General features: G+C 44.5%; 2 protein-coding genes across 3 annotated transcripts; both read left to right on the plus strand.

Moving 5' to 3' along the window:
• Nucleotides 1-5,083: 5,083 nt before the first annotated feature.
• Nucleotides 5,084-9,744, plus strand: LOC107276446 (laccase-6). Its single transcript, XM_015765985.3, has 5 exons — nt 5,084-5,472; nt 6,899-7,056; nt 7,137-7,516; nt 7,593-8,576; nt 9,221-9,744. The coding sequence occupies exons 1-5, from the start codon at nt 5,383-5,385 to the stop codon at nt 9,349-9,351; spliced, it is 1,743 nt and encodes a 580-aa protein (XP_015621471.1). The 5' UTR covers nt 5,084-5,382; the 3' UTR covers nt 9,352-9,744.
• A 1,334-nt stretch (nt 9,745-11,078) lies between these two features.
• LOC4324802 (laccase-7-like) lies at nt 11,079-15,927 on the plus strand. 2 transcript variants are annotated; one of them, NM_001405439.1, is made up of 6 exons: nt 11,079-11,259; nt 11,588-11,739; nt 13,885-14,129; nt 14,219-14,341; nt 14,459-15,379; nt 15,499-15,927. In NM_001405439.1, exons 1-6 carry the CDS (start codon nt 11,152-11,154, stop codon nt 15,627-15,629), a joined length of 1,680 nt encoding a protein of 559 aa, NP_001392368.1. In that variant the 5' UTR covers nt 11,079-11,151; the 3' UTR covers nt 15,630-15,927. The 2 variants fall into 2 exon arrangements, with proteins under 2 accessions (NP_001392368.1, NP_001392369.1); NM_001405440.1 differs by having other exon boundaries at nt 14,485-15,379.
• The last annotated feature ends 338 nt before the right edge of the window (nt 15,928-16,265 follow it).

Consider the following 16,265-nt stretch of genomic DNA (forward strand, 5'->3'; position numbering starts at 1 on the left):
ACCCATCTGGTGCACAGAAACCTGACAGCGGCATTTGTGGCACAAATGGTATATTCAAAGGTGGTTAGAAAAACATCTTTGTCCCCTTTCACCATAATGCATGACGTTGAGAAAGAGTACGGATATGAGATATCGTACGACAAGGCTTGGAGGGCAAAACAGAAAGCATTGGAGATGAGGTTTGGAACTTATGAGGATTCTTATCACAATCTTCCCCCACTATTGGAGGTGATGCAGGCAAGAAACCCGGGCACACACATGGCTATTCTCGATGAGGTGAATGAATATGGGGAGAATGTTCTTCGTCGGGCTTTCTGGTCATTTGGGTGCATGATAGAGGCCTTTAAAAATTGCATTCCTTTGCTCTGTGTTGATGGCACTTTCATGACAGGCAAGTACAGAGGAACAATTCTAACCGCGATCGGAGTCGACGCGGATAGCCATGTCGTTCCTGTTGCTTTTGCATTTGTTGAAAGCGAGAACACATCAAGCTGGCTATGGTTTTTGCGGCACATTAAAATGTGTGTTGTTGAAAACAGACAAAATGTGTGTGTTCTGCATGACCGACACGCCGGTTTGCTATCAGCGATACAGAAGCTTCAAGAAGATGTCACACAGTCCGTGCCATGGCCAGATTTACATAGCAGATGGTGCATGCGACATTTTGGGGCTAATTTTTATAGACAATTCAGGAGTAAGAGATTGATGGACCTGTTCAAGAAGTTATGCAAGCAGAATCAACAAAGAAAGTTTGATGCCATATGGGAGCAACTGGATCGTTTGACCACTATACACATGGAAGAGGTTAGGAAAAAACCCATAGTTGCCAGACAGGAGGAGCCGGAGGGACTTGAACCCATTCCTAATGAAGCACCAAGTATTACTCGGCGCAGGAAACGTGGACGGGCCACGAAGTGCTTCACGGAGTGGGTAGAATTTGAGCCAAGGGAGAAATGGTCGTTGTTGTACGATACAGATGGATCGAGGTATGGTGTGATGACAACAAATCTTGCTGAAGTGTATAATTGGGTTATGAAGAATACACGACCTCTACCACTTGTTGCTATCCTGGAGGGCATCACGAGGGGTACACAGAAGTATCTCTGTAAAAGGTATTCCATGGCTAGTCTGAACCTCAGCAAACCCGACGGTACAAGAGTGGGAGCACGCAGCTGATAACTTGGCACTTCAGACACCTCCAGACGATGGGAGTTATTATGGAGCTTACCTTCGTTGGTACCGCAGTGTTACACGATGGAGGTGTTTTCCTCCACAAGGAGATAGCACCGTCCCCCACCAGGCAGCGATTACTGACACGTTTGCCCCTCAGCCTAGATCAGCTTACAACTCAATGGTACGTGTTTATTTGTGGAATTTGAGCAACTAGTTCAATATTTTTAAAAAGTTAGCAAGTAGTTCAGTATGTCTAATAAATGTGCAATTGGTTCACCTAGTTCCTTTTCTTACATAAATGTGGAACTAGTTCAGTATTTATAAATGATGTGCAACTAGTTCATTATTTCTAACAAATGTGCATCTTGTTAAATACTCTTAATAAATGTGCAACTGGTTAAATAATTTTAATTGCCTTGATTATTTGTGGAACAGGCGGAATTTGTTGAGCACGTTCACGTGGAGTCCGACACCCTGCTGCAAAGACTAGAGGCGAGACCTCCAGTCGTCAGGTCTGACGACGTGGCGAGTGTCCTTCGCAACTTCCGTGCACGTGCTGCCGCACTACTACGTCGTGTCTCCTGTCGGAGCGCGGCAGATGTGGTGCAAACGTCGGGCCGACGGCCATCACCACCACTACCCCGACGTTCCAGCGTGGATCGGAGTGGTCCATCCTCTTCACGTCGCGGGTACGAAGCAGCCCACACATCTCACGGTCGTCCTTCCTTTCAGCACACCCCAGCACCGGAGTACACCAGGGGGTCAGCCGGATCAGGGGTACCCACGTCGAGCACGGCACCACCACGTCCGCAGGTATTCCAAACTCCGCCTTATGTTCACCCCTCGCAGGGAGCATCTGGGTCGGCACACTTCCCTTACATGCCAACGGGGGACAACGTGTTGAACACACCAGCATGGGGACTTCATATCACTCCGCGTGCGCCAGAGCAGGGCCACACACAGCACACATGTAAGTCATTTTAAACAATAACACGCTTTAGTTTCTAATTATATGTATCGTTACTAACTACGCCATATTTTTTGGTTTCTCCCTCTTGTACAAACAGACGATGAGTATGGTTCGGCGTCGACGCATCACGGAGTGCCTGCTTACTCCCCTCGCACAGCATTCATTGAGGACTTCTTTTCCACTGATCCTCCCCAGGGGGAAGTAGGGATGGATTACTGGCACGCAGCACCTCAGGTCACACAGCCGACGCAGGAGACGGAGGCCGGTCAGGGGCCAGACGTGACACCACAGCAGGCAGCTAGAGATAGGCACCCCCCTGATAATTTGACATATCCCACTGAGCAGATTAGGCGTAGGAAGAAGGGAGGACCTAGCAAGCGTGCGAAGGGCACTTATCGTCCTTGACTTATCTATTTGTATTAAACTTTTAGTCATTTATGTTCTGTCCGTACTATTTGAGAAACACTTTACGATTAACTTAGTACTATCAGTACTATTTCATAAACTTCTTCGGATAATTACTCAGTAGCATACCCTTCGAATGAATCATGACAAATTATCATTCAAATATACAAATAATGAAACTAAATAATTCAAATATTTTAACCAACAAATAAATACTACAATTTCTGACCAAACATTATCAAAACCCTAAATCACATACATATAACATTACAAAAATATTTTCCTTTCTTACACACTAAAATAAATTACATATTATTAAAAAAATAACTTATTACAAATAAATGGAGAACGCGACCCTGTCGAACTGCGGCAGTTCGACGGACATCCTGTCGAACTGCGGCAGTTCGACAGCCCAGCCTGTCGAACGGGGGCTGTTCGACAGCCCTGCCTGTCGAACGGGGGCTGTTCGACAGGTCCTGTTGAACGGCAGCCTTCCGATCTCGTCGCCAGTCGCGCTCTGGCCGTTCGATAGGCGCCCTATCGAACTGCACCCGTTCGACAGGGACCTATTTTCGCGATTTTCCCCGGTTGACCACTACTTTTGCGATTTTCCATAAAAATAATATTAATTCTCAAAAAAATTCGTTGGCTTCGATATTGAGTTATGCTAAAAAGGTGTGACAATGACAAGAAGTTTATGCAACAAGCATGTCAAAGCTTAGAGAAACGATCATAGAGATATTTGCCAACCATATATAGAGATTTAGCCTAGTGGTTACAGTGACCTGAGTAGTACCCCAAGGTCCTGAGTTCAAATCTCTTATGGAGCGAATTTCAGATTGGGTTGTTTGGTTCAAATCTCTTATGGAGCGAATTTCAGATTGGGTTGTTTGCGGGGCTAAGTTCCCTACTTCAATGGCCGTATATATCCGATTGGATGTAGAGGCCGGGTAAAAAATACCATTCTCTAAAAAAAATATATATGGAGATTGTAATATCTCTGTTTATATGGTGGTGTGTCCTTTTGCTATCCTGTCGGTTGTCTGCTATATATAACTTGGAGTTGTCTAGACTAAAACATTGTAATAGGTGACTAAAGCTTCTCTAAAGTAAAGACCGAATTGTTATCTTAAAAGAATAAAAATAAGATTACGATAAAGAATAAATCATGTGAAGTACTCTCTCCATTTCAAGTTATAAAACATTTTGACTTTGGTCAAAATTAAATTGTTTCAAGTTTGACTAAGTTTATAGACAAATATAGTAATATTTATAATATTAAATTAGTTTTATCAAATCAATAATTGAATATATTTTCATAATAAATTTGTCTTGGGTTGAAAATGTTACTACTTTTTTCTACAAACTTGATCAAACTTAAAGCAGTTTGACTTTGACTAAAGTCAAAACGTCTTATAACCTGAACGGAGGGAGTAGTAATCAACAATACATACAGAGTTAAAAGAAAAAAAATAAAAACAATACATTGTTTGTAAATGTCTCATGCAAAAATTGCTTATATAAATTCCTGAAGAAACTTCTGAAGAGAATTCAAGTCGAGACTCTAGTCTAGCTCAAACTAGCTCTGCAACTTGCAAGTGACAGCGAACACAAATGAGCTCCTGGTGCTTGTTTAAACTGAACGCGTGCAAATATTATTTGATAAATATTTACAGCATATAGGAAAAATCCACTAGGTGGCTGAATGGTTGCTTCACCTAGTCTTGACCAGTCGGCAAGGGGTTAGAAATCAGACTCTGTAGTTGGTATTCTGTAGAAATGTCTTGTATTCTCTCAACATCACGTACTAGCTGTAAAGTTTCAAGGGTAGTAGCAATCACTGCATAAATATATAAATTTTCAATAAACTTTGTCTTGTTTTGTTTTGTCTATTTCGCATGTCAATTAGTAGTCCTCTTTTGAACTTCGAAGTGGGTTCCTCCTTGAAAGCAAAACTGTAACTTCCACTGTAAGGTTAGTAAATACTGTTCAATTAAAATAAAATATAAGTCGTGATGAGTACAGAAGAAATGTAGTATGGATAAAAATTAAAAAGTCGCTCTAAAAAGAAGTTCTTCTAGATAGAACTTGAATCAGATGCCCAAGCATACAAGCTATTCCTAGTTTCTAGTAAAGGTACGCTGGAGACCTTGATATATGGCCAGCCATCAATCATTGAAAATTCCTTTTGTTTTGAGTTATTCTACTCTCAGCAAACAAGGTATCAGTCGTTACAATAAGCCCAGGTCCATGTCTAGGAAGTTGTTAGCAGAGTAGTTGATAGAAATTGTAAAAATATAATGCTATGGTCATCATTTGGATATGTATGATCCTAGTTAGTTGTTAAAGCCATAACTAAAACACATAAGTTATACTTTTAAACCTTTTCTTTTTAAATTTTGATCAGTGAAAAGTAAACAATATGAGTCAGTCTATATCTGAGCCTTGACTTGGGAAACCGTTCTAACTGATAATAAATAGGAAGTACTCTGCAATAAGCATCCATAAACTTCATGTTCCATGAGAAGGATTCAACAAGTTGCAGTTGAACTAACAAAATGACACGCAAGTCAGCATTATTCACCCCAATACTTGATTGATCAAGTCAACCAGGGGCATCGGGCAGCTATATATATAGCGGCATTCCGGCTGCATTTTGTCATCCCCTTAACTTCGACAATCACTGCTGGTAAGTGTTATTTCTGGTCCCCCCCCCCCCAAAAAAAAAAAAAAGTCCTTTTTTCAGATTTTGAGTAAGGTCCAGATCAATTTTTCTGTTCACCATATCATTGAGAGTTGCTAGCTAGCTTTGGCCTTGGAATCAAACATACGGCATGTCGTGTTCTTGGATGATCCCAGTGTTCGCTATTCTGGCTTTTGTTGCATCCGCGGCCCAAGCTGACGTCGTGGAGCATACCTTCAATGTAATCATTCTCTCTCTCTCTCTACAAACAAAATCCGCATTGAATTGTTCATTTGTCCTTTGCACAACAAAAAAATAGTGCCATGAAAACTATTACACACACGAGTATATTTTTAATAGGAATTTAATACGTATAAGGGTTTGTAGTTGGCATCCATCCCTCAGAGCTTGTGTTAGCAGGTGCACTCACAAGTGTGTGCATGTCATGTACTCATGTACATACTTAGTGTAGTGACGTGTGTATCTTCTATGTAGTCGGGAAAAAAAGGAGAAAGTTTGCACAACCAAGGAACGTCACGAACGTGTAATTGTTTTATAGTCGGTTTAATAACAAATATATGGAAAAAATATTTAATCAAGTAATGTATCAAGGAGAAGCAACAAAGACAAGTGATAAGTTTAAGTGATCATATTTTCCTTTTTTATATATTTTGGAATTATTTTTCTAGCATCTTTTTTAATATTAAGATACATTTTTCAATAACATCTGATATTTTGTACTCCCTCAGTCCCAGAATGTAAGAAGAAGTTTTAGGGTTGGAAACAGTTATTAAGAAAGTAAGTAGAAGTGAGTGGTGGAGGGTTGTGATTGAATGAGTAGTGAAGGTAGGTGGGGAAAATGAATGATGGAGGGTTGTGATTAGTTAGGAAAAGAATGTTAGTGGAGAAGTTGTTATATTTTGGGACAAATCCTGAGAGCTAAAAGTTATTATATTTTGAGACGGAGGGAGTAACAGCTAGTAGATGACATCACACCACAAGTTGCCAAAACAAAATTTCTACAACTAATATTTATTACTACCAGGGTTTTTAAAACCGTGCGGTTACCATGCACGGTAACCTTTTCAGTTTTTGAAACCACGGTATGTCTCGCGATTATCACGCGGTTTTCACGCGGTAACCGCCTTACCGCGGGAGTGCAGTAACTGCGCCAAAAACGGTAAGGGGAACCATGATTACTACCTCTGATCAATAATATTTTATGTTTAAAATTAGATTTAATTAAACTTTCAAAACTTTTACAATCAATATCTTCTAAAATGCTTAGTTGTAAAAAATGTGGAGTTTACCTTGAAAAGTACTACAAAGATAGCACAAACTTACTATAATTCCGTCCCAAAATATAACGACTTTACGTGGTTTAAACTTTCTAATTCAAAGTTGATGATCACAATTTCAAAAGTTTGCTCGAATATGTCCTAAATGAGAGAGAAGATTTAAACTTTCTCGACAAGCGGGTAGCGCGGTTGTATGCGAGCGTCCAAGAAAATTGTCAGCTTGGCAGCTTGCCACCTCATATCTAATATTCTCGTACCACACACTAGAAACCCATTATTTCTCTGTCAATTCTCAAGTCTTGCCTATGGTACTAAACCCCAGTCTTAACAGTCATGCTCATGATATTGTTTCTATATGATTTTTGTCAGGTCGCTACACTATCTCTTCCCCGTATATGTCAGCCAGGGAATACGAGCGTCACCGCCGTAAACGGACGAGTGCCCGGTCCCCAAGTCGAAGCCCGCGAAGGCGACACCGTGGTGATTCACGTCATCAACGACTCGCCATACAACGTGACAGTCCACTGGTACATGTATCTCACCTACTCCTCGCCGCCCGATGTGTGACAAACTAACAAACGGCGCGGCGAACGGTGCGTACGTGCAGGCATGGCGTGTTCCAGCGCGGCACGCCGTGGGCGGACGGGCCGGCGATGGTGACGCAGTGCCCCATCCGGCCGGGCCACCGGTACACGTACAGGTTCGCCGTGGCCGGGCAGGAGGGCACCCTGTGGTGGCACGCGCACAGCTCGTACATGCGAGCCACGGTGTACGGCGCCCTCGTCATCCGGCCGAGGCGCGCCGGTGGCTACCCGTTCCCGACGCCATACGAGGAGAAGACCGTCTTGCTGGGGGAGTGGTGGAACGGCGACCCCGTCGCCCTGGAGAGCCAGTCCTTCTCGACCGGCATACCGGCGCCGAACGCCGACGCGTACACCATCAACGGAATGCCGGGAGATTCGTACCTCTGTCCAGAGACGACTAACCGTACGTTCGAGTTAGTATCACGCGCGCATATGTGTGACGATTATGTTCTGCAACAATCAAGTACGTTCTTGTGCAGGAATTGCCAAGTTCGAGGTGCGCCGCGACAAGACCTACTTGCTCCGGATCATCAACGCTGCGCTCAACACGGCGTTCTTCTTCAAGGTGGCGGGGCACACGTTCACCGTCGTCGCGGCGGACGCGAGCTACACGGAGCCGTACGCGACCGACGTGATCGTGATCGCGCCGGGGCAGACCGTCGACGCGCTCATGGCGGCCGACGCCTCCCCCGGCTGCTACCACATGGCGATCTCCTCCTACCAGAGCGCGATCCCCTTCCCGCCGCGTCCCGCGGGGTTCAATGGCAACACCAGCACAGCCATCGTGGAGTACGTCGACGCGACGGCAACGACCGATGCTGGCTCCCCTGTGCTACCCGTCATGCCAAAACCGAACGACACGTACACGGCTAACCAGTTCTACACCAGCTTGACGGCGCTCATCCGCCCCGGCAGGCGGACCGTGCCGCTCACCGTGGACACCCGCATGCTCGTCACCGTCGGGCTCGGCTTCTCCTCCTGCCAGCCCGAACAGACGCAGTGCAACAGGAGCGCCCCGGTGGTCTTGGCGAACATGAACAACGTGTCATTCGCTCTCCCGAACACCGTCTCCATGCTTGAGGCGCTGTACCGGAACACGGCGGACGGCGTGTACACCAGGGACTTCCCCGACCAGCCGCCCGTCGCGTTCGACTACACTAGCCGCGGGTTGCTCGGTAACTCGCCTCTGGCATCCACGGGGAGCCCGTCGACGAAGGTGAAGACGCTCAGGTACAACGCGACGGTGGAGATGGTGCTCCAGAACACCGCGCTGGTGGGACTCGAGAGCCACCCGATGCACCTGCACGGGTTCAACTTCTTCGTGGTGGCGCAGGGGTTCGGCAACAACGACGGCGAAGCGGCTGGAGCAGGTGAGTTCAACCTCGTCAACCCGCAGGAGCGGAACACCGTCGCCGTGCCGACCGGTGGGTGGGCAGTCATCCGCTTCGTCGCCGATAACCCAGGTACAGTAGTCATCTGTAATCAACTTCGTATATGAACGTTTACGGCTGCAGTAAACAGGTAAAGTTTAATTGGGATTTGGGCCCCTCCAAATTGGGCCTAAAAGAGACCAACACCGGTTTGAGTTCGCACAAAGTTGAAGCTTTGGGCTGTTTTGCATCCGTGCATATTATGTTGGGCCTATATGGGCCGTTTTCAGCCCAGTCTTGTCAGGCCGAAATATAGATAATGTCAAGTAATCTGGCCCGTTCAGAACTTCGGGGCTTTTTTTTTTGCGGGGAACTTCGGGGCGTGCTTAACGATTTGCCACTAGATCTACATGTCATAGATAGTGAGTGACAAATTGTTAATTGCTATATCCCAAAAGTGGCAAATAGTTAAATTTCCCCAGAAGTTCCGATGCTGAAGCGCTCGGCGCTGACGTACTGATGGTGTGTAGGATACGCAATCACGGACTCACGGTTTATCTTCTCCTTTTATAAGAAGCCAACTAAGTCACTAACCATTATGCTTCTGTCATCTCAAGAATCTTATCAGCTTGATATAGTTTGCACTGTCAAGAAGCTTATCTTGTTGCGGTTTGCAAGGGGATAAACAGAGTAAAGAACGCATGTTCTGATTAGTTGGAAACTTTTTCTGCTTGCAGGAATGTGGGCCATGCACTGCCATATCGATTCTCACTTCGCCATTGGCTTGGCAATGGTGTTCGAGGTGGAGAGCGGGCCGACGCCGGGGACGACGCTGCCGCCGCCGCCCCCCGACTTGCCGCAATGCTAGCTGGCAGCTACTAGCTGCTAAGGTTGCTCTCTGAAAGTTCAGTTCTGGCCTTCTTCGATCCGGTGAAAGATGGGCTGCCATCATGATGTAAAATGCTTCGGACGACAGGGAGATGACAATTAAGTTCCATACACATCTTGGTAATCTTTGAAGAGATACATTGTTTCGACAATTCGATTCCGATTGATTGCAAGTGTATTTTATCCGTAGAGTTTTACCTTCTTTTCTGTGTTGATATTTGATCGTTCCTGGATTCTGCAGTTCTGCACGTTAACATGTAAATAAGAGGGGTCAGAATCAAAGAGTAAATAACAACAAATCACAAGAAAAGCAGAAATTCATGTACGTGATTTTTCCTAGGAACACAATCAGTGAAGAAATTTTTTTAGATAATGAATCACTGAAGAGCTTGTGCCTTGTGATCTTGTATCTATGTAAAGCTTTTTGCAGATCATTTCCCACTTCCATGGAATTCGGAAGTGCTCCTGATTTCTTTCACAAAAGCAAAATTCACTGAATTACCCATGCATACCCCTTGCTAAAACAATCGCTCCCTGCATATCTGATGAACTGCGTGCATGTTTCAGACGAGCAAATTCAATTTGCTTTCCGCATGGTTCTGGGCTTCTGGCAACCATGCTGACCCTGCGCACATCCTGCAGTTAGGTGAGAGGTCTCCATCGTGTCCATGCCTTCAGAACTTAATCGTTTATTCGGAGATGGTACTTCTGGATGTTCCCTGGCATTCATGCAAAGGGAAAACAAGGTCTCCACAAGATAGACTCCGAGTGTTGTTTTGTTTTTTTTTTCCTGAGCTCTACACCGTATAGCCGTATGTATAAACATCATAACGTTATCTCGTCAAGATAGACCTCCATGATCAACTACCACATGATCCCAGGTCATTTTCCGTTTTCGTGTCATCTTTATCAACATATGCACGCTGTATTGGTTATCTAGAGAATGCTGTTTGTCCGGTTATGCATCCATCCTGTGCATTACTTCACTATATCAGAAGAATTCGTTGCTTAATTCATTGGGCAGAATTTGTATAGAATATTATTGCTTGGGCCCAAATCCGTGACATGATAGACTAATGAGTAGATTGTTGTCCTAATTAGCTTCTCCTGATCCGATATTCAAACCACTGACAAGGAATGCTTGGTTCAGGGTACTTTTGGTACACCTCAGCTATTATGAGAGCTGCTTTTATTGATCCAGATGGGGGAGTAATATAAGGACACTTTGAGACATGGGATTAGTTCTAATGTTTTCTCAGCCAGTTTTTTCCTGTTACACGTTTAGCTTATACGTTGGCCTCATAATTCGTCAGAAAACTATATACCTAGTGTGTCCAATAGTAAAACTCCTGATTGATTATGATGAAAACGGCATTTTTTGTGGACGTGGCGGTAATGCTAGCCAAGAAAGAGGAATTGACAATGTTCAGGTTGATAGACCGTGAATTTGATACTGCAATCAAAGATAGCAGTGAACAAGCTAGCAATTGACGAGTGGCATTGCTTTCTCTATCATTTTATCAGGCCACATAAATAATTAGGGGTCAGCAACACCTAGATTATGAGCGTGTGATATCGCTAGAAGCTTTATGTCGCAATCGGAGAAAAAAATAGACAAATGTGCCATTGCCCTACGCAAGTGATTCTCGGGGAAGTGCCAAAAGCATTCCATAGTATATATACTTATCGTGTTTCTCTGAAGACTTTGCTATATACAAGTTGGCCAAGATCACCAATAAGGATTTGCCTATCCTTCTCTGGCGCTCCTGAATCCTCTTAGATGGTTATACCTTGGTGTTCGTCCATGATGCGGCTTTTGTGGTTCTTGTTCGCGCTTCTTCTTGCCAGATCGGTGGCAGATGCTGCAACTGCGAACTACACTTTCACTGTACCCTCTCTCTCTCTCTCTCTCTCTCTCATCATCATCATCATCATCATCATCATCATCATCATCATCTCATCTCTCTGCATACATGTAGTTGTATTCGTTCATGTCATTGATTTCAAGAAGCTTTGTACAGCAACAAGAACTTAGATACTTGCTATACCTGCAAGCTAGAGTTATTGATCAACTTGTGTGTGGAAAGCATGAGAATTCATAAACCTGAAACTGTATACAATTTGTTGGTTTTTCCTTAATTTCTTCAGTAGTAGTATGAGAAGAGTTCGGTTGTCTGTATATAAGACTGATGCCACATTTGTTTGCAATCACATAGGTGGAAAGCATGCGAGTCAGTCGGCTATGCAACAGCACTGACATTATTGCGGTGAACGGCCTACTGCCAGGCCCAATGATAGAAGTGAATGAAGGTGACGCAGTTGCTGTCGAGGTCATCAACGGATCACCATATAACTTAACCATACACTGGTACGTCACTAATCCTTGTGCCTCAGAAACTTCCGGTAATCAAGTTGCTGTAACCTTTTCTTCATTTTAAGCAGTAACGTCAAGTCGTCTTTGTAGTAGCATGTGGGATGGCGTGAGAGTCCTGCAATCGGGCTAGTTATTTAGATTCGGGGGCTAGCTGGTCCTTTGATAAGTACGAGTGATTAGTAGTTCCTACCCGAACTCTTGAGCATATCTATATATGAATATATGATTAGAGCCGAAAGTGAAAGTCCTGAAAAGGACACCCTACCTGACGATGCCAATTAAGCCGTTAAATGTACGAAAGCTCATCTTACTATTTGCCAAGTGTTGTACAGCTGATAACTGTTACAAGTTTAAAATAAAGCATAGGAAAAAAAGTCATGTTTCAATTATACTGGAGATACAAGTGTTCATACACCACACATATAAGAAAACGTTCACTTTACATATTAGAGACAAAGTATTATCCTCAAAAATTTCTTACTTAAAGATGCTAGGATATATTTCCTGCTCTATCAATAGAACTTCGCACCGTTTTGTGCGAGTCGTTAAAAAAAATGCTAGAATTTAAACCATCGTAAGTAGAGATACGGAGCAATATACCCTCAACTGCACCAATGCAAACTACAAATGTTTTCTGAAAAGAAAGGTGATTTTTTTTATAATGGATTATATTAACCAGGCCTCTACACCTTAGAAAGTTATACACAGCCTAAACCGCAATTAAAAGTACATAAGACTCCACCCACTACATGGGGATACCAAATAATAGTTTAACAAAATAGTTAAAAGAATAACATCAGTCTAAGCCTCAATTCTTCTACTAAAATTCCAACCAAAGGTAGAAAAGAACTCTATTACTCTCTTATCCAGAAAACTTCATTTGACTTGAACTTCCATTTTATCGTCTTCTTTAAGAAACAAAAACCAAAACCTTGTCCAATGAGTTGCCTTGAAAATCACTTGCAAGAAAGATATGTGAATATGTGACTGTGACTGTTAAAGACCATAAGGGTATGTTTCTTCCTAGATATCAATCTTATAGCAACAAAAAATTCTAAAAATATTTTACAACATTGTCATGATACTAATCTATTGTCTCATAAAATCCCCCTTTTGCGCTGAATGGTTGAATTACTGAATAGCTGATTGTTTCTTTTAATAATTATCAGAGGATACAAATGAACAAATTAAATATCATAAAGTTGGTAAGTGGATTTAAAATAATATCTTAATAAATTAATATATTTGAAGTTCTTTTGCAGACACATAACATTTAGGAGTTTAGGAAGCGTGCGTATTATTTATAGAATGGGGAAGGAGAAAAATAATAAATTTGGCTGACAACATGACCTTTGATGTTAAATCTTTTTTATAAATTTTCCCGAATTGGATGTCATGAAAGATACTTCCTACGTACTTGTAAAGAAAGTCGTTTAGGATAATGTTTAAGTCAAACCTTAGAAAAAAAATCATGAATAACTCTCAAGTTGTTGAATTTGAAAATGTAAAAATCATATGAATAGATTTGTCTTGAAAAATACTTTCATAAAAGTATACATATATCACTTTTAAATAAATATTTTTATAGAAACAAGAAGTCAAAGTTATATATTGGAGACCGTGTCGCTGTCCAAATCGACTTCGTTTACGAGTACGGAGGGAGTATGCCGCTGATAAAGTAATAAGTGCAAAGACTTTCTGCATTTCGCATGCTACTAGGAGTTGATTGTCAGGCTGCTTGTGTTGCTCTTGAAAATAAAAGTAGTATTCCCTCCATCCCAAAATATAAATATTTTTGGACTTCAACACAGTCTTCGAGATGCTATTTTGACCAACAATATATAGTATGTTTTAAATAAAAAAAGTTGCATATTGTGATAGTTTGTTTAATAATAAATCTAATAACATCAATTTTAATCTTTTTTATATTTTTTCTATTAATAGTTAAGATTGCAAATATTTGATTTGGCACTATGCTAAAAATGCTTATATTTTGAGATAGAGGGAGTAGTGCAGCAATTCAGTGCACTTTTTTTTTTAGCTCAATTTAGTTCGGTACACTTAACCTAACCATTTGGCATAAGCAGAGTTGGGTCTAACCCCTGCACGTGTGACTGCTGCTGGTGGAAAATTTTACAGGCATGGCATACTCCAGCTACTGACGCCATGGGCGGACGGCCCGAGCATGGTCACGCAGTGCCCTATCCAGCCGAACAGCTCGTACACGTACAGGTTCAACGTCACCGGACAAGAAGGCACGCTGTGGTGGCACGCCCACTCCTCCTTCCTGCGCGCCACCGTGTACGGCGCTCTCATCATCCGGCCAAGAAACGGCTCCGCCTATCCCTTCCCCGCGCCGGACCAAGAGGTCCCCATCGTGCTTGGTAGCCGCCGAATCTCCTAGCTGTCGTACTATGCATTGATACGGAAATTGGGCATATCTTGATTCTGGATGAGGCCTTGGTGGACACAGGGGAATGGTGGAGCCGGAATGTCGTCGACATCGAGAGCGACGCCGTCTCATCTGGCCAGCTTCCCAGAGAATCCGACGCGTTCACCGTTAATGGTGTTACCGGCGAGCTCTACCAATGCGCAAGTACGTACGTCATTTGGTAAATCCTGATGGAATGACACAGTTTAATTTACTGCAGGCGAAAAATGTAAATCCTCTGCTCAAATCGAAGAAATAACTCTGTAAAAAATTGGTTCGTAGATGACACGTTCACGGTGGACGTGCAGCCCAACACGACGGTGCTACTCCGGGTCATCAACGCTGGACTCAACACGCACCTCTTCTTCAAGGTGGCCGGCCACGCGTTCACCGTCGTGGCCGTCGACGCGTGCTACACCGCCAACTACACCACGGACACGCTCGTGCTCGCGCCGGGGCACACCGTGGACGCGCTCATGGTCACCAACGCGTCGGCCGGCAGCTACTACATGGCGGTGCAGGCGTACGACAGCCTGTCTCCGACCACCATGGCCGTAACCGACGACACCACCGCCACGGCCATCGTGCACTACAACACCACGTCGACCAAGAAAAACGCGACGCCCGTCATGCCCACCATGCCCCAGAGCTCCGACTCCGCGACGGCCAACGCCTTCTACTTCGGGCTGAGGGGCCCGCCGTCTCCCAGCGCGCCGGCCGTGCCGACCAAGGTGGACGTGAACATGACCATCGAGCTGGGCCTCGGCCAGCTGCCGTGCGACTCCACACAGAGCAGCTGCTCGGGGAAATCCGTCGCGGCGGCGATGAACGGCGTGTCGTTCCGCCTCCCGTCGCAGATGTCCCTCCTGGAGGCGCAGTTCAACCGCACGCCGGGGGTGTACACCGCCGACTTCCCGGACGCCCCGCAGCCGAGCGGCACGCCGATGGTCGAGGGGACCAAGGTGCGGAGGCTCAAGTACAACTCGACGGTGGAGATCGTGCTGCAGAACCCGACCGCCTTCCCGTCGGAGAACCACCCGATCCACCTCCACGGCTTCAACTTCTTCGTGCTGGCCCAGGGCCTCGGCAACTTCACGCCGGGCAACGTGAGCGGCTACAACCTCGTCGACCCGGTTTCGCGCAACACCCTCGCCGTGCCGACCGGCGGCTGGGCCGTCATCCGTTTCGTTGCCAACAATCCAGGTAGGAATCCTACTGTCGCTAAATCTGTCGTATTTCTCCGGCCCAAACTAGAGATGGGCTGTTTGGGCCTAACGTATGGGCTGAAAATGACGGGTGCTGGTTTTGGACTTTGGACGCAGGCATGTGGTTCTTCCATTGCCACCTTGACGCGCACGTTCCGATGGGGCTCGGCATGGTGTTCGCGGTGGATAACGGGACGACGCCTGACTCCTTCCTCCCTCCGCCGCCTGCCGATCTGCCGAAGTGCTAGAACCTGCAAGATTCTGGCGTTGGTGTCAAATTGTAATGCACTTTCGTAGCCAAATTTTACTTCATATTTGTTCTTGTGTTTGTGTAAATGGAGTACAGGAGGCACGAAACGAGGTAGTGCCGTTCGTTTATTTGTTCTGTGTATGTGTATCATGTGTAAACTGTAAAGAGGTCTGTTTTTTTTTTCCTCTCCGGGGGAACGTGTAAACTGTAAAGCAACAAATGTCAAACTTCAGATTCCTTTGACTGTGTTAAACATGAATTTATTCCAGGATACCAATTAAGCAACGATTTGGGAGAATGACGTTGGTTTGCTTGCAATTCTTAGTTTTCAGCTAAAGATTCCTGTGTTTAGATAAGCTGCCAGGGGTGCATTTGGCCATTTAGCCTAGCAGGAGCCAGGAGGGCAAGCTCTGATTGGTTTTCACCAAAGGACGACGTCGTCTTACGAGTCACAAGCTCACGACACCCTCGGCCCATTTGCAATTATATTTTTGTTCAAGTGCCAATCTTATCGCCAATTGTCAATGGGACATTACCTTACAAAACGAAATGTCAATGCGTCACTTATATATATGTGCTATTTCATCGCCGCGGTTTTTCCCTGACTTGATCAAAGTATGCGTGTGACGTTGGC

Source organism: Oryza sativa, chromosome 1 (assembly GCF_034140825.1).
Source record: "Oryza sativa Japonica Group chromosome 1, ASM3414082v1".
Taxonomy (NCBI): Eukaryota; Viridiplantae; Streptophyta; class Magnoliopsida; order Poales; family Poaceae; genus Oryza; species Oryza sativa.